This window comes from Chrysemys picta, chromosome 1, assembly GCF_011386835.1.
Source record: "Chrysemys picta bellii isolate R12L10 chromosome 1, ASM1138683v2, whole genome shotgun sequence".
NCBI classification, from domain to species: Eukaryota; Metazoa; Chordata; order Testudines; family Emydidae; genus Chrysemys; species Chrysemys picta.
The window spans coordinates 28564479-28583455 of NC_088791.1; the positions used below are offsets into that span (position 1 = coordinate 28564479).

An 18977-nucleotide genomic window follows, 5' to 3' on the forward strand; every position below is an offset into this window, starting at 1 on the left:
GCCTCCTCCCCTCAAATTAGATAAGAGGCAGGAAGGGAAAAGCAGATACCGGGGTGCCGAAGTGGGAAGATAAAGAGTGGGTAGGTGCAAGTTAGTGCAGGTGTACAACACCCTACTGGGGATGGGATCATTTTGAAAATGGGAAGATGCGAAGAGTCCTTATGTTGAGAGAGATTGAAAACATCCCCCCCAGCCCCTTTTGCCTCCAAAATATCTAGGAGGAGTGTGCTAATGCTCAGTGATTCAGATCAATTCACTGAGGAGGTCTGCAGTCATCTTACTGGTAAAACTGGTCACTGAGGTCCCAGGTACATCTTGGAGAATACACTGGATTTCTGTTGTAAAGGGGGTGGGGGTGGGTGAGGAAATCAGTGAAATAAGATGCATTTACTGAGATATTCTGTGGCCTCCAGAGTACAATGTCAAGGGATTAATCAAAGTTTATGGCACAATTAAAGTTTTGAGTTTAAAGTTGTAGACGACTTTAATGCAGTTTTGAAGGCTATGCTCAGCGATACAGTATATAATGCCACACACTGCAGATATAGCATCATAGACAGAATGGAGCTAAAAATGGTTTGAGAACAGGACAAGAACAGCAGCTTGGCTTTTATGAACATACCAGAAAACCTTAATTTTTTAAAAAGGAAATAGATGAGGACATGCTCTCTAGAGGGTTCTTTACCAGAAACTGGATTTTTAAAAATCCATTAAAAAAAAGACTCCAGTTGACAAAAGATATTTAAATATTGAGGGAGTATTACAGAGGTTGCACTGTAAGAACATTCTACATTTCATCAACAGACTATTCAGATCTGGGAAAAAGGCAGACAATTTTTCCCATTACTTTCCTATAATCCCAACTGAAAATACTAGAGAGTAAAACTAAGTGATAATTACAATGCTGTTTATACTGAATTTGCCACAGATGGAGCTTCTGAGATTATTTGATAGAGGTTATTGGTCGAATATAAAGAAGGCTGAAAACAAATCTCCAAAACAAGCTTAACTATCTAAGCTACTTTCTCTCAGTTTGGGTTAGCACTGGGAATGAAGTCATCTACTTCTGGTGAAGTGATAAGTCAGAATACATACATGACCATATTCTTCAAGATCCCCCTTGCCTTCCTCTAATGTAACAAAATCTCCATTGGGTGTCCTATGTAAAGAGAGTCGACCTTTCTTTGACCTTTTGTTAGGATCCGCTACTGGATCCTTAAAGACATTCACCTGGAAATCAAAGTGAGAAGAAGTTAGTATAAGAAGAGATATTCAAATGAGAGCTCATGCACATCATGCAGATGGTGCTAACGTGATTGAAATATGAAGCAATACAAATACAGTAAAACCTCAGATACAAACACCAGAATTACAGACTGACTGGTCAACCGGACACCACGTGAAACCGGAAGTAACCAATCAGGAAAAGCAGAGACAACAACAACAAACAACAACAACAAAAAAGCAAATACTGTACTGTGCCTGTATTGCATGTTAAAGGTGGGGACATGTGGGCAACTGTCCCTGTCCCCACCACCATGCGCGAGGCATCCGCTTACAGCTAGGAGTTGAAGATGCTGAGAGTCGCAGGCAAAGCTGTGAGCCCCGGCTGCCAGCCGAAAGCAGCTGGAGCAGGAGCAGCATTGGGGTCTGCAATGCTTTCCTGTAAGCCCTGGGTGTTGTTTTCACCTCCCCTCCCTCGGCCAATCAGGAGTGGGACAAGCTTCCCCAGAAAGAAGCTGCCTGCAAGGAAGCTGCCTAGTTGCATCTGGAACCTGGCCCGGAGCGTGAACTGCTGGAGCCAGAACGGCGTTTTGTTCGGAGTTACGAACCTTTCAGAGTTATGCACAATCTCCATTCCCAAGATGTCCATAACCAGGGGCGGCTCCAGGCACCAAGCACGTGCCTGGGGCGGCAAGCCGCGGGGTGCAGCCTGCCGGTCACCGTGAGGGCGGCAGTCAGGCTGCCTTTGGCGGCATGACTGCAGGAGGTCTGCTGGTCCCGTGGCTTCAGCGGCAGGTACGCCGAAGGCGCGGGACCGACGAACCTCCCGCAGGCATGCCACCAAAGCCTGCCTCACTGCCGTGCTTGGGGCGGCAAAATACATAGAGCTGCCCCTGTCCATAACTCGGAGTTCATATGTGATAAAATGAGTGAAAAAATTAGAGGTCATACCCCAAGGCCATTGGTCACCACATAACTGCATTTGAAGGAACAATTCAAGAGATCCCTTGTTAATTTCTGCAGCAAAGCTCCACCAGATCCAAAGGAAACATTTTCAATACTCCATTTATTCTTCTTCATTCCCTCCACAATCTGATAAGAAAAAGAAACAGTGATAAAGGAATGTATTTTAAGAGCTGGGCTGATAAGTGCCATTTTCCATAATTTGTTATTGCGTATTTTGAGAAGATGCTCTTTTACAGACAATAAAGCCAGCTAGCATTCAGGTTCAAGAAGATATATGTAAAATATTGTCAATACCTGGCATGCTGTTTGAATTTTTAATTGATACTTTAGTCTGAGAGAATTATAAAATGTTACTGCTGGAGAACTGTTATCTGCACTGTAACATGCAATATAAAACACCACCCCCCTCCCTTCCCAAGACAAGAGTAGTACAGTAATGCAACACCCAGCCAATGCAACACCCAGCCACAGAGCCCTAAAGCATACTATTTATTTGCCCAAACTTAATCCTTCGTGGTGGCATTCAAGAGCCTTCTGATGGTTGTCAAAATTGTGGGCCAACTCTAGATTTCACAGATGCTCAAGTTATAGAATGCGTTCTGAAACAATGTGATCATTTCACCCACAAACACCAAGAGAGGGGCTTTGCTTGCCTCTACCCAGAACTGCAATAGAGCAATTCTTCCTAAGGATATGCAGCCTAGAATTAGTTGTATTAGAGATTTCTAGGATGATATTCAAGTGGTAGAGCATTTGTTTTACCCTCTTCTTCAACCAAAGTTCTTGAGCGATTCTTGTTTGGCATCTTTTCTGAGAGTTATCAGAAAAAAAGTTAAATGCAATCCCATCAACAGACAATTTAAAAACTTGCCATAAATAATGTCTTCTCATAACACAAGAATCCTCTAGTCCAGAGTCATGATTGATGTATTAGCCCTACCCACAATGGCCAGAAAAGCTGATAGGTCAAAGATCTGTTTTCCTGAACTGCTCCCCTATATGAGCTTGGAAAGCATGTCACAACCCAGGTCAAGAAACTTCCAGTGCTTGGAGCCACCTATAAACACACTACTAACCAGAGTGCGAAAGTCCCAGATGAGAGGATTCTTCTGTTATGAGGGGACAGTTTACATTTAAATTATGTTACACTAAAATTATTTACTCTCTCACACAGACAATCCCTAGCCTGAAGTTGTGACTGATGAGAAGTGACAACCAGGCCATCCAGAGAAAGGGAAGGGGAAGAGCTAAATGAAAAGGGATTAGGGAAGACTATGCAGTGTTGTTGTAGCCGTGTCAGTCCCAGGATATTAGAAAGACAAGGCGGGTGAGTTAATAGCTTTTATTGGACAATTTTTTTTGGTGAGAGACACGCTTTCGAGCTTACACTTAGGCCTTGAGTATCAGGGGGTAGCCGTGTTAGTCTGTATCTACAAAAACAACAAGGAGACTGGTGGCACCTTAAAGACTAACAGATTTATTTGGGCATAAGCTTTCGTGAGTAAAAACCTCACTTGCATCCGAAGAAGTGAGGTTTTTACTCACGAAAGCTTATGCCCAAATAAATCTGTTAGTCTTTAAGGTGCCACTTAGGCCTTGGCTACACTTGAATTCACAGCGCTGCCGCGGCAGTGCTGTGAAGCGCGAGTGTAATCGTGCCGCCAGCGCTGCGAGAGCTCTCTCGCAGCGCTGCAAGTACTCCACCTCTCCGAGGGGAATACTTGCAGCGCTGCGAGCACTGCACCTCTCCAAGGGGAATAGCTTGCAGCGCTGCAAGTACTCCACCTCTCCAAGGGGAATAGCTTGCAGCGCTGCGAGCATGCAGTGCTGTAGGCGCTGATTACACTGACGCTTTACAGCGTTGCACTCGCTGCGCTCGGCGTTTGGGAGGGGGGGGGCGTTTTCACACTCCTGAGCGCAGCAAGTTGCAGCGCTGTACAGCGCCAGTGTAGCCAAGGCCTGAGCTCTTCTTCAGGTCTGGGAAACATGCTCGAAGTGTCACAGCTAAATACAAGGTGGAACAGGTTGTTTAGCATTAGTTAACACACATTTCAAGGGACCATTCAAGGTGAAGTGGCCAGTTAACACCCCTCCAGTCACAGGGAGGAAATTAAGGAGGGAAGGGGGGGAGGAAAGGAAGGTATTTAGAGGGTTATAGACTGTTGAATGATCTTTGAAATGTGTGTTAACTACTTATGCTAAATAACTTTGTATTTAAGGGTGTAAGTACCTCCTGATACTTCAGTGTAAGGTTGTCTCACCAACAGAAGTTGGTCCAATAAAAAGGTATTACCTCACCCACCTTGTCTCTCTAATTAGGGGAGAATGGCAGACTAAAAGATCTAGCAGCCCAAAGCAGCAAGATCTTCAGCAGCCTTTTCAGGATATTTAACATGCCCAACTTTCCCGCTGCATGATTTGTTCAGGGCCTTAACCTATGACAGGGAAGCCTGAAGGTTGTGACACTGAACATAACTGTTTGCAGAGCCTCCTTTAAAGGAGAGCTCTAGCAGGATGATGGGACAGTACAAGAAGGGGATACCCTGTCCCAGGGATAACGTTCAGACCATGGCAGACCTTGCCAGCCAATCTCAGGCCTGGTCTATGCTACAAAGCTAGGTCGATGCAAGGCAGCATATGTCGACCTAGTTGTGCATGTGTCTTCACTTAAATTGGGCTACTACCAACATAAGTGCCTGGTTACACCTACTTAATAGCACCACCTCCCCGAGAGGCATAGAGCCAAGGTTGATGTACTTAGGTTGATGCAGTGCGAGGGTAGACACTGTGTTACATCGACCATTGCTGGCTTCCAGCAGCTAGAACAGGCAGGAAGCACTGGATCTCCTGGGCCTGTGGGGAGAAGAGGCTGTGCAGGCACAGCTCTGAACCAGCCATAGAAACGTGGACATCTATGAGTAGATTGCTCTATGGATGCGGGAGAAGGCCTACAACAAGGAGCAGCAGCATGCGTACCAGAAGGCCAACAATTGATCTGGTACTGAGTTGCAGACCTGCCACTTTGCGGAGGATAAAATGCAACTCCTTGTGAGAGACCCCACCCCCACCAGCACTGTGGATACCTTAAGGAGTCCAAGTCACAGGCCCCTGCTGTGAACTGCAAGGAGGAGGAGGTAGAAGAGGAGGAGTATGGGGGACAGACAACTGGGAGGATCCCCCCCCAAAAGTAGCAGAACATCTTTTGACTTCTCATTACATTTACTTGTGCTAGAAGAGGTAGTGGTACAACCAAGAAAGAAAGAGTTGCTATCTGCTTTTCATTCTCCTTTAGACTTAGGCAGGGAGGGGGTCCATGTGGAGCACTCTATGCACAGGGATGTCCCATAAATCCTCCGGAAAGATCTCGATGAAACTTTCATGGAGGTACTCTGCAATCCTCTGCCAAATGTTTCTAGGGAGAGCTGCCTTATTTCTTCCACTGCGGTAGGACATTTCCCCACACCATCCAGCAATAAACTCAGCAGGCACAAGCTAGCAGCATATGGGCCTGGGCAGCATCGGGTCACCAGCAGCAGCTGTGCTCTCTCTGCCTCTGTTACACTCAGGAGTGAGATATCAGCTAAAATCACCACCGCCTGTGGAAAACAGTGCCAGTATCATAGAATATCAGGTTTGGAAGGGACCTCAAGAGGTCATCTAGTCCAACCCCCTGCTCAAAGCAGGACCAATCCCCAACTAAATCATCCCAGCCAGGGCTTTGTCAAGCCTGACCTTAAAAACATCTAAGGAAGGAGATTCCACCACCTCCCTAGGTAACCCATTCCAGTGCTTCACCACCCTCCTAGTGAAAAAGTTTTTCCTAATATCCAATCTAGACCTCCCTCACTGCAACTTGAGACCATTACTCCTTGTTCTGTCATCTGTCACCACTGAGAACAGTCTAGATCCATCCTCTTTGGAACCCCCTTTCAGGTAGTTGAAAGCAGCTATCAAATCCCCCCTCATTCTTCTCTTCTGCAGACTAAGTATTCAGTGTCATTGCCCAATACTACTAGAATCATGCAGCCGAGCTATTACTACCTCATTTCCCCTTTCCCGGGTGGGCCATACTCACCCTGGCTGGTGCTGAGCAGTGCACAAACAATCGCAAGCAGAAGTGAGAACAGAGTGCTTACAACTTTTTGGGAGCAAAGGGAGTGTTCAGCATCTTAAATTTTGCTTTCCCTAATGAATACACTAACAACAGTACCTTTTTGTTTTATCTGTAGCTGCTGCCATTGTGGCCTTCAGGTTCTCCCCCGCCGCACCTGCAGAATGCCTGAGTCAGACAAGCAGGAGAAAGAAGAGGTCTCATGGGGACACATTCCAGGAGATCCTGCAAGCCAGTGTGGCACTGAACAATGAGCACAGGGCCTGGAGGATCACCATTGCCAACAGCCTGGAGAAGGATGGAGTGGAGACGAGAAAGATGCAGGAAAAGGAGAGGGGACATGCAGTAGGACATACTGGGACTTTTCAGGAATCAAACACAGATGCTGCAGACTCTAGTGGACCTGCGGGTTCAACAATTCTGTGCTCGCCTCCCTCTGCAGCCCACTGTGAACTCAAAAAATTGGGTAGAAAGCCATAAATGTTCCTCTCCACGGAAATCTCCACTCCACTCTCCACTGGGTAGAAAGCCATAAATGTTCCTCTCCACAGAAATCTCCACTCCACCCAGGGACCCTGAAGACAATCACATATACGGATCTGCGAAAGCCACAGGTGGTATATGTGTAGCTGAAATGGACATGAATGTTTTTTTCCCTCTTCATAAGTTCTGTTCTCTTAATTTCTTAAGTTTTAAATGTTTTTTAATTGCCTCGGTTTTTGCACAGATTTTGTTCAGAATGAAATTTTATTTTTTGTAACATAATTCAATTCATCATTAGGGCTATGATTTTTCCACGGAGGTGGCAGAAGTCACAGATTCCGTGACTTCCAGCGACCTCTGACTTCAGCCCATAGCAGCTGGGAGTGGCAGGGTCCCCCTGCCGCTCCCAGAGAGCTGTGATGGTGGTGGGGCCCCCACAACTCCCAGCCACAGGGGACAGTTGGGGGACCCTGAAGCTCTGAGCCCCCATAGGCAGTGCTCCCAGCGGGCTCCCCGCTGTGGGCGGTGTGGGATCCTGCAGCTGAGCTCTCCAGTGTGTCACGGATATTTTTAGTAAAACTCACGGACAGGTCACGGGCAATAAAGAAAAATTCACGGAAGCCTGTGACCTGTCCATGAGTTTTACTAAAAATATCCGTGACAAAATCTTAGCCTTATTCATCATTATTAGTTCACAACATACGCTGGCTGGTGCTGAGAAGTTCTGAAAGTGACCAGTTACCTATTACTACTGCGCAGTGTCTCACGACTCCAAAAGATCATGCACAAGCAATATTAATAAGTGCATTGACAATGCACTGTTCCTACATATACAGCTATCACCACACAATTCATACCGGGCTGCAAACAGGAGGGCCAGGTAGAGCACACTACACCAACGCACACTACTCACTATTAAAATGCTATTTCAACACCTCCCTTAGTTGTATAGCTCTGCGTTGAGCTCTTCTAATAGCCCTTATACCTGGCTGTTCAAATTCAGCAGACAGCCACTCCACCTGCACCTTGGTGAAAACTTTTTCTCCTTTGCTTCACAGATATTATGCACCACACAGTAGGCAGCTATAACCATTGGGATATTTCTCTCACCAAGATCCAATCTTTGAGTAACCACCTCCAGCAACCCTTCAAATGACCAAAGACACATTCAACTATTATTCTACCCCTGCTGAGCCGGTAACCAAAGTATTTCATGGTGCTGTTGAGGTGTCTGGCTTCATGCGCCTGGGGAGCAAAGGGAAGGCTGGGTTCCCAAGGATCACTACTGGCATTTCAACATTGCCAATGATAGTCTGCTGGCTGGGAAAGAAAATCCCTGCTTGCGGCCTTCTGAACAGTCCTGTGTTCTTAAAGATGTGAGCAATCATGCACCCGCCTTGACCAGCCCAGAGGGATATTGGTAAAGCATCCTCAGTGATCCACCAGTGCTTGCATTACCACAGAAGAGTAGCCCGTTCTCTGATGTACTCTGTGGCAAGGTGGTCTGGTGCTAAAATAGGAATATGCGTGCCATCTGTCACCCCACTGCAGCTCAGGATCCCCATTGCTGCAAATCCATTACTATATCCTGCACATTGCAGAGAGTCAGAGTCCTGCATAGGAGGCACTTAATTGTCCTGCACACTTCTGTGACAATAGCCCCCATGGTGGATTTACTGACTCCAAATTGATTACTGACTGACTGACAGCAACCTGGCACTGCAAGTTTCCACAGTGCAATTGCCACTCACTTCTCCACTGTCCTTGCAGCTCTCATTTTGGTGTTCCTGTACTGGAGGGCTAAGGCGAGCTTAGCACACAGATCCAGGTCTGTGGCCTTGCGCATCTGAAAGTTCTAAAGCCATGGCTCATCATCCCAAACCTGCATGACAAGGAGATCAATCCCACCAGTCACTGCTTGTTTCTCTGGCCCAGAACCAGTCCTCCAGCCGCTCCATGACCACCACCACCAACCTTGAATTGTTTCTCGATGTGTCCCACAGCAGTATGCTCTCCAAGGAATCGTCATGTTCCCTGTGCTGCTTCTTGTGACTGTGCAAATATTGCAGGATGGTGTGCCCCGTGCTTGCAACATTCATAACAGTACAGAGCTGTGCAGGCTCCAGGTTTCTATCAGAGATGGCCAAAACCAAGTATGCCCATGTGAGTTTGTGCGATTTTGAAAAGGCGGCGCAAAAATTATGGGACACCGATGAAATTATGGGATGGAGAATAATGCATTCTGGGAAGTTGACCCCATGTTCCTAGTCACCCCTGCCCAACTTGTTTCAGCTCCATCATGCATTGCCAAAATTCCCAAGAGACAGTGCACTGGAAGGTGGCGAGTTGCACAGCGGGATACCCATGATACACCACATTCTGCATCGATACAAGTGCTCCTGATGAGTATGCACACCACTGACACAAGGAGCCAACTACGCACGTGCACAAGCAACGTACTAACTGCAGCGGCTGTATGCTGACGTAACTTGAGTCAACCTAAGTTTGTAGTGTAGACATGGCCTCAATTTAGAAGTGGACCATCCACATAGAGGAGCACTAAAGTTCTAGACTTACTCTTACAGGATATGTTTAAGGCTTAAAGCCATGACAGGGAAGCCAACAGGTAATGGTATAGGAAAAGGCAGCACACAGCACAGCAGCTGAGACAACTTCTCAAGGTTATGCTCCAGACTTCTTCCCACCAGGTCTTTAGGGGCAACATCTCCCTCTAACACACACATCTCTTTAGAGAATTTCCCCTGCCTCCGTTACAGCATATACAGATTCCTCAACCCGATAAGGAGAAAGGAATGTCAGACCTCCCTGTAGTACTTCAATTTAACGGAATCTTGAGGCATCCTGAAAATTTCTCTTCTATACATCTAAAAATCATATTGGTTTTAACAACGAACTTCACATCCTCTGGTGCCAATGACTAGGGGATTCTGATTTGGATACTACTTCCTAGAGAGGATTATGAGCAGGAAGGGAGTCTCCTTCCTTGGTGGATTAGAGGCTTTCCTAGAAGCCATTTGTAGAAGGGGAACCCAAGGAGGACAAATGATTCAGAGTTGTTAATTGGGTCTGAATGAGGGAGATTCTCCAAGAGCCTCTGGAATAACTGAAGGAGACAAGGAAAGGGTAGGAAGAAGAGCTGTTTGTGCAGACTCCCTTCAAGCACAACCTCCAAAAAATTGTTAGAAGATGGCCATGAGCAACATCTCATCCAGGAACATGAAGCAGCCTGGGAGGACCAGTCATTTTGAGGGGACACTCCCAGGTTAACAGGCATTACCAGTGCAGAGTGGCATAACTGGGCTCTGCTTGACTGTTGTAGTAAGAGTGGGGCAAGAAATCACAGCTGCAGGGTTGGTCCCCTTCAACCAGCATCCAGCCACATGCTTCACCCCGTTCTGTCCATGGCATCCCTGGACAGTGGGCCTTCTTATGCTGTGGACACATTACTCGATTACCTCAGCTGATGAACAAACACCTTTGGATGAAAAGTTGGCTTCAACCCATCCACAATCCCATCATGAGGGACCTTCATTGGTCAGAATGACCTTGTGTGGGGGGGTATAGTATGACCCTTGCTTATGCTATAGCAAAGTTCTGATTCTACCACTGACCCTTCTGCTGAGATCCACATTTGGTGCTTCCAGAGAGGAGGAGGAGGAGAAGCAAGTAGAAGAAGAGGAAGGAATTACTTCCACCAAAAACCTCAAAGGTCTGCAGCCTTTCCCCAGAGCAATGCCACACAGAAGTTTCTCATTGTGGTGGAGACAGCAAGACAGAGGGCGTGTTGTACTTTCCAGCTCATACAGAGGGAGCAATTCAGGTGTCCAGATTTTGACCAGCTAACCCAGGGGTTCTCAAACATCATTGCAACGTGACCCCCTTCTGACAACAAAAATTACTACATGGCCCCAGGAGGGGGACTGAAGCCTGAGTCCACCCACGCCCCACCACCTGGGTGGGAAAAGCCAAAGCCCAAGCCCCATGGCCCCAGGCAGGGGGCCCCAGCCAAAGCTCAAGGGCTTCAGCCCCAGTTGGGGGCCTGTAACCTGAGCCCCACCACCCAAAGCTGAAGCCTTTGGCCCCAGGCAGTGGGACTCAGGCCCCAGCTTCATCCCCAGACCCCAGTAACTCCATTAAAACGGGGTCCCAACCCACTCTGGGGTCCTGACCCACAGTTTGAGAATTGCTGAGCTAACCATTTCCATTGTAGGCACCGTTAGTCCATCAGTCATGATCCCAAACTAAAGGATTCTCTAGTATGAGAATTTAAAGATGTCTGGAAATTGAATGCTCAAAGATAATCTCTTGAAGGTCTAGTATATTTTGCAGTTAGCAGATTGCAATGATTTAAAAGTGAAAACATCAAAATAAGTCAAAACAGAAGGTTCCTTACCTGTGCTACCAGTATCCCCTATTAAAATAAAGAATTTTAAAAATCCAGTATACACTCTTCCTGCTGTTTTTTTGTTTTTGTTTAATCTAGTTTGGACAGTGAACTAGACTGATCAGTTAATTTCTCATTCTAGGTTTTCATAGCATGCCCATCACCACAGTACTGTATCTGGTACATGACATTGTAGTTACATTTGAGATTCCAACACTGATGTGGAACGTTTAAAGTTAAAACAAACTTTCAAGGAGTTTAAAAGTAATCACTATGAATATGTATATACAGATAAGATCATGTAAAACTATTTTAAAATGTTTTATTCTACATGAAACCTACATTTCTACATGTAAAATACTTGAAAGTGCCTCTTTAAAGCAATCCCAGCATTGATATCCTGTACATCAACATGGGAGATCTGGGGTTATTGAAACAACGGGAGTAAGAATGCCTTTACAATTTTAAATAAGTATAAACTTGGTTCTCTTATACCAAGTGTTATGACTTTTTGTTCTTGCAGGTAATGCTATGCTGCTAAAAGGCTCACGGTGGGGAAATTAGTACATATATTTTTATATCCTACATATTTGGGATCTGAATAGGAAAGAAATTTAAATACAGACTTATCCCTTGTGTCCATTTCCTCTCACATTAGGTATTAGAAAGAACTTTTCCTGTCCTATTTACACCTTGCAGCACAGTACTGAATCTCCATATACTGAAGAACAAGGTCCCACCCCCCTTTCTCCATAAATATATATTTTAAAGACTGGTCATGATTTTGTGATAGACTAGTATCTAGTTGCCTCCTAGAATTTTGTCAGGTTAAGGAAAAGTCTTACCAGAATCTCACTGGCTTTCTTCTGGAAAGACTCTGAATTTACTGGGCCAAATTAATCGCTGGTGTAGTCCCATCAGAGGTCAATGGAGTCAAACCAGGAATAAATATGGCCCAATATATTCTAACTCTCAATTGAATTCTGTTTAACAATCAGACAATGTTACCAAGTGTTCAGTAGTTATGTATTAAAGAGAGGATACTACTCCTGGGAGGATTCTGCGCCACTGTGCATGCGCAGAATTCATGTCCCCCCCCCAGATTTCTTTGCTTTCCCACAGAAAAATGACTTTCTGACTGGGAAGCAAAGCAAAGCGAAGCCATAAGAGCAATCATGCGACCCTCCCCAGCAGTATGTTTTGGGTGCCCAGGGCTGCCAGCAGAGAGGAAAATTACTGTGGGGCAAGGGGTGGGACTAGGGAAGACCTGGCTGGTGGCTCCTACCCTGTGCCGGGCTCACCTGCTAGTCCTAGCTGGGGAGGATGGGACTTCCTCTTCCCCAGCACAGCATCTGGAGCCGGGTCAGACCCACCCCCAGATTTCTCTCCAGGCTGCAGGAAGCTCTGCAAACTCCTCACCCATCGCTCCTTAGCTGCAGGGAGAGGGATCACTGTATGCGGAGCTGCTCCCCCATTCACACAACCCCCATGCATCCAGACCCCCTCATGTCGAGCCTCACCCCCCCTACACACTCAGAACTCCCTCTCCCCCCCGCCCCCCACTCCCTCTGCACCTGGACCACCCCGACGAGCCATCTGCACCTGGATCCCCACTCTACTGAGCCCCAATCAGCTGCACCTGGATCCCCACACCCCATTGAGCCCCACTCCCCCAGCATCTGGACCCCCCACTGAGGCCCCCCCCACACCCAACCCCCCCGCTGAACTCTATCCCCTTCCCCACACTCAGATCCTGCACTACTGAGCCCCAACCACCTTCACCTGGACCCCCATGCAGAGTCCCATTACCGTTGCACCCAGAACTCCCCAACAAGCCCATGCGCATCCAGATTGCCCCAAACAGAACCCTCTCAACCCACACCTGGATCTCCCAACACTAAGCCCCTCCATATTTGGATCCTGCAGGGCTGAGCCTGCCTTCCCATACCTGGTGCACCTGGCACACAGGGGTAGGCCCTGGGGTGTTTCTGGAACAGGCTCGGTCCTTGCGCTGTGTCAGGGTTGGGTGCAACCTCACTGCTGGGCCATGTCTCCGGAGGGGGGGGGGGGGCAAGGAAGCTGCAGAGTGATATCCTACCTCTGTGCACCAGTGGTCTATCTTCCCCAATGCCATGCTGGAGCCTCCACATGTATTTGACAAATAAAACTTGCAGAATTTTGAAATATTGTGCGTAGAATTTCTATTTTTTTGGCACAGAATGCCATCAGGAGTAGAATATCCAGATTCAGTTATTTCATGCTTGCTGTTATCACAGTTGTGCATTATACAGAAAGACTATTCTCGTCAAATCACTCTTTCCATCAAACACACCAAGAAAAATCAGATGTGTTTTTCCAGGGCTGTCATGGCACGAGTTTGTTAGCTGTTTTCCATTACAAGCCAATCTTTCCACCAACAATTCTGTTACTCGATATCCCAACTATCATCCTCTCTCTGAGGATTTGTCAGTGAGATGTAAACACCTTTGTAGCTTTGTTGTTTGGGTTCATGTTCGTGGATCTCAGATTATACATGCAAATGGTTTATCAAACTGAACAGATGCATGACTCCCACCAGTGTGCTACTGCTTTACTCCCCACTTCTGTGGTCTAGTTTCTCTAGTCCTTAATTCAAAAGAATGCAAAGCTGCTCAGACCTGGTGAACTGGAGTTCCTGTGTGTACTTTTAATATTTAAGAGGTTTCACTGAACTGAGTATTTCCTAATTTATTTTGTAGCACTGCATCAGTATTTATTAAGGTGAAGACGATGAATACCCTGAGCAATTCTGGTATTCATTTTCAAAGCAAAAGCATTAATCCTGTGATGGCCTGACTCTTAACATCAAGTAACTAATGAAGTGCAGAAATAAGATTAACCCATCCTGCTCTGCACTGACTTCCACCAGATAATAGCAAGTTCGTCACTAGAGTTTTCAGGAGGTAATAAAAACTTTGGCTTCTACCTTGCTGAAATTGTACTTTTTAATTTTAACAGTAAAAAATTATGTATCCATCTATCAGACTATCGGGCACCAGTAGGTTAATGTGGTATAATTTTGCATAAAACATGGATTACTCAATTATTCTCATTAGCTGGGCTTTTAAAGATGCCCCCCACCATCACCATATTTTATACTAACAATGGTTTGTAGACACTTTTGCATTTGCTTTCAAAAGTATCTCCTTCAAAAAGCACAAGTACACCTTGAAAATTTGAATGCAGACATATTTAATTTACAACCTAACAATTCAAACTAGTTAATTACTACTGTTGCCACAGCGCAAGTCATGACTGGCACACTAGAGACAAATAAAAGGATAGATCTTTGCCCTGAGTTTAATCCTAATTAGTTTCAACATGGGAGGGATTAACGTATACAATGAGGTGATGAGAGAGAATAAAAGTTACAACCGTGAGATTAAGAAACATATTTTAGGTTATGCATGTTTTTTTTATTCCTCATGTGATTTTAATAAATTAATTTTGTGTGTTAGGGTTTGTGGGCAGTGTCCAGAATGAAGGCTAGGAATGGGTCAGTAAAGAAACATTAACATCTGACTAGTTGTAATAGACTCCAGATTAAAGGAGGACACTGCCAATTTCATCTGATACATTAAGAAAATTCATACCTCTTGCAGCGTGTTGATATCCACACCATCCCCCTGAATAACTCTGATATAAGGAGGCAACACCTTGTAGCCTTTTGCATTTTCTACAACAGGGAACTTCTTTCCTAAGATCTCCAAAACCTGTAGAAAACAAAATGGAAGCAATTCTGTTTCTACTTCTCCCACTCTAGCAAAGTTAAACACCAAATCTATTCAACTTAATATAATTAATTTTTGTTAGCATTTTGAGTACATGGCTCAGAGCAAAGCCATGCTGTACTCTAAATACTCTAGCCATCGTGCAAAGGGTGGTTTAGAAGAAAATAGCTTAGGAGACAATAGGGTCTGTATAGTCAGATGGCTAAAGAGGACTAATCACACCCAATCCCCACTTTTCTGCTTAACCACAAATCGGCAGCTAGACTCTCCTCAGTAGGTCAACCCAGCATATTACTCTCTCTCTCTTTTTTAAAACTTTTCTTTACTTTACACAATGCAAACAGTGGATGTGCCCTTCACATTTCTCAGATCCATTAGCACCATATGCCTCATGGAGTAAGGATTGCTGTCTGAGGTCTCAGTTTAAACTAGCAATACTCAAATTTTAGATCCTGATCCACACTGACGTTTTTCATGGTTCTGAGAAAGGAACTTTGCTTAATCACTCTCTATGGTGATGTAGTACTTGCCCTAGAGAAAAAAGTACCCAGACAGGTTAAATCTGTATTTGTCCTAGTAAATAGCCAATGTGTAATAGCACTGAGAGTTACTCTAATGGAATGGTATTGTTAGCTTTTATGATAAGTTTTCTACATGTAAATATGTGTTCTAAATTGCATTATGCCACAAAAAAAATAAAGCTATGACCAGGAGAGCCACATGGTGACTTGCCTGCCTGGTGTAAAAATTGCGCATCTCTCGAGGCATCTAGATAGACTTATGTGTAGTGTTGGGGAGGAGCCAGTGGTCATGGTACATGTAGGTACCAATGACATAGGGAAGAATAGGAGAGAGGTCCTGAAGGCCAAATTTAGGCTGCTAGGTAAGAGATTGAAGTCCAGGACCTCCATGGTAGCACTCTCTGAAGTGCTTCCAGTTACATGCGCAGGGCCAGTTAGACAGGCAGAACGTCAAGGTCTCAATGCACGGCTGAGACGATGGTGTAGGGAGGAGGGGTTTAGATTTATTCGGAACTGGGGAAACTTTTGGAAAAGGGGGAGCCTATACAAGAAGGATTGGTTCCAATCAGGTATAGGTGGAGCCTGATTGCTGGCACTTAAAATTAAAAAGGTCATAGAGCAGTTTTTAAACTAAGCGCTGGGGAAAAGCTGACAGGTGAAGAGGAGCACGTGGATTGGACAGAGACATCCTTTAGGTGAGGATCTATTAATGGAGATTCTCTATGTCCTAGTAAGGAGGAGAGGATGGAAGATGAAAAAATACAGGTAGGACCTGATGAGAAAGAGTCAAATGAAAAAAAGTCCCATTCAATTACATCATGTAATGGCAGACAGCTAAAAAGTGACAAGCTTTTAAAGTGCTTATATACAAATGATAAGATGAGTGAACTAGAGTGCTTTATACTAAATGAGGCTATTGATATAATAGGCATTACAGAAACTCGGTGGAATGAGGATAATCAATGGGACACAGTAATACCAGGGTAAAAAATATATCAATACAGAACAGGTCTTGCTGGTGGGGGAGTGGCACTATATGTGAAAGAAAGTGTAGAATCAAACGAAGTAAAAACCTTAAATGAACCAAACTGTATCATAGAATCTCTATGGATAGTAATTCCATGCTCTAATAAGAATATAGCAGTAGGGATATATTACTGACCACCTGACCGGGATATAGTGACTGAAATGCTCAGGGAGATGAGAGAGGCTACTAAAATAAGATAATAATGGGGGATTTCAACTATCCCATATTGACTGGGTACATGTCACCGCAGGACGGGAGGCAGAGGTAGTTTATGGACACCTTAAATGACTGCTTCTTGAAGCAGCTAGTCTTGTAACCCACAAGAGGAGAGGCAATTCTTGACGTAGTCCTAAATGGAGCAAAGGATCTGGTCCAAGAGGTGAATATAGCTGGACCCCTTGGTAATAGTGACCATAATATAATTAAATTTAACATCCCTGTGGTGGGGAAAAACCACAGCAGCCAACACTGTAGCATTTAATTTCAGAAAGGGGAACTACACAAAATTGAGGAATTTATTGAAACAGAAATTAAAAAGGTACAGCACCAAAAGTGAAATCCCTGCAAGCTGCATGGAAACCTTTTAAAGACACCATAATAGAGGTTCAACTTAAATGTATACCCCAAATTAAAAAAAACATAGTAAGAGAACCAAAAAAGTGCCACCGTGGCTAAACAACAAAGTAAAAAGCAGTGAGAGGCAAAAAGGCATCCTTTAAAAAGTGGAAGTTAAATCCTAGTGAGGAAAAATAGAAAGGAGCATAAACTCTGGCAAAATGAAGTGTAAAAATACAGTTAGGAAGGCCAAAAAAGAATTTGAAGAACAGCTAGCTAAAGACTCAAAAAGTAATAGCAAAAAATGTTTTAGGTATATCAGAAGCAGGAAGCCTACTAAACAACCAGTGGGGCCACTGGATGATCGAGATGCTAAAGGTGCACTCAAGGACGATAAGGCCACTGCAGAGAAACTAAATGAATTCTTTGTATCGGTCTTCATGGCTGAGGATGTGAGGGAGAGTCTCAAACTCGAGCCATTCTTTTTAGGTGACAAATCTGAGGAACTGTCTCAGATTGAGGTGTCATTAGAGGAAGTTTTGGAACAAATTGATACATTAAACAGCAATAAGTCACCAGGACCAGATGGTATTCACCCTTCTGAAGGAACTCAAATGTGAAATTGAAGAACTACTAACTGTTGTCTGTAACCTATCATTTAAATCAGCTTCTGTACCAAATGACTGGAGGATAGCTAACGTGACACCAATTTTTATAAAGGGCTCCAGAGGTGATCCCGGCAATTACAGACACTGGTAAGCCTGACTTCAGTACCGGGCAAACTGGTTGAAACTATAGTCAAGAACAAAATTGTCAGACACATAGATGAACATGATTTGTTGGGGGAAGAATCAACATGGTTTTGTAAAGGGAAATCATGCCTCACCAATCTGCTAGAATTCTTTCGGGGGGTCAACAAGCATGTGGACAAGGGGGATCCAGTGGATATAGTGTACTTAGATTTTCAGAAAGCCTTTGACAAGGTCCCTCACCAAAGGCTCTTAAGCAAAGTAAGCTGTCATAGGAAAGGGTAGGAATAAATGGTCAGGTTTTCAGAAAGGAAGAAGTAAATAGTGGTGTCCCCCAGGGGTCTGTACTGGGTCCAGTCCTATTCAACATAATTCATAAATGATCTGGAAAAGGGGGTAAACAGTGAGGCAGCAAAATTTGCAGAGGATACAAAACTTCTCAAGGTAGTTAAGTCCAAGGCAGACAGCAAAGAGCTACAAAAGGATCTCTCAAAACTGGGTGACTGGGCAACAAAATGACAGATGAAATTCAATGTTGATAAATGCACATTAGAAAACAATCCCAACTATACATATAAAATGATGGGGTCTAAATTAGGTGTTACCACTCAAGAAAGATCTTGGAGTCATTGTGGCTAGTTCTTGGAAAACATCCATTCAATGTGCAGAAGCAGTCAAAAAAGCAAACAGAATGTTGGGAATCATTAAGAAAGGAATAGATAATGAGGCAGAAAATATCTCATTGCCTCTATATAAATCCATGGTACACCCACATCTTGAATACTGAGGGCAGATGTGGTCACCCCATCTCAAAAAAGATATACTGGAATTGGAAAAGGTTTAGAAAAGGGCAACAAAAATGATTAGGGATATGGAACGGCTTCCATATGAGGAGAGATTAATAAGACTGGGACTTTTCAGCTTGGAAAGCGACAACTAAGGGGGGATATGATTGAGGTCTATAAAATCATGACTGGTATGGAGAAAATATATAAGGAAGTGTTATTTACTCCTCATAACAGAAGAACTAGAGGTCACCAAATGAAAATTAATAGGCAGCAGGTTCTTCACACAACACACAGTCACCTGTGGAACTCATTACCAGACGACATTGAGAAGGCCAGGACTATAACAGGGTTCAAAAAAAGAACTAGATAAATTCAAGG

General features: G+C 44.6%; 1 protein-coding gene across 2 annotated transcripts in view; it reads right to left on the reverse strand.

The window, feature by feature from the left end:
• The window catches only part of NAMPT (nicotinamide phosphoribosyltransferase), a 67980-nt gene that overhangs the window by 6081 nt on the left and 42922 nt on the right, over nucleotides 1-18977 (reverse strand). The window contains exons 8-11 of one of the 2 annotated variants that reach the window (XM_065554116.1): nucleotides 14822-14941; nucleotides 2953-3000; nucleotides 2176-2316; nucleotides 1096-1230 (exon numbers count right to left, since the gene is read on the reverse strand). In XM_065554116.1, coding sequence (XP_065410188.1) covers nucleotides 1096-1230; nucleotides 2176-2316; nucleotides 2953-3000; nucleotides 14822-14941 — 444 coding nt within the window. The remainder of the gene's footprint in view (nucleotides 1-1095; nucleotides 1231-2175; nucleotides 2317-2952; nucleotides 3001-14821; nucleotides 14942-18977) is intronic. The other variant, XM_005292365.5, reaches the window with a different exon arrangement.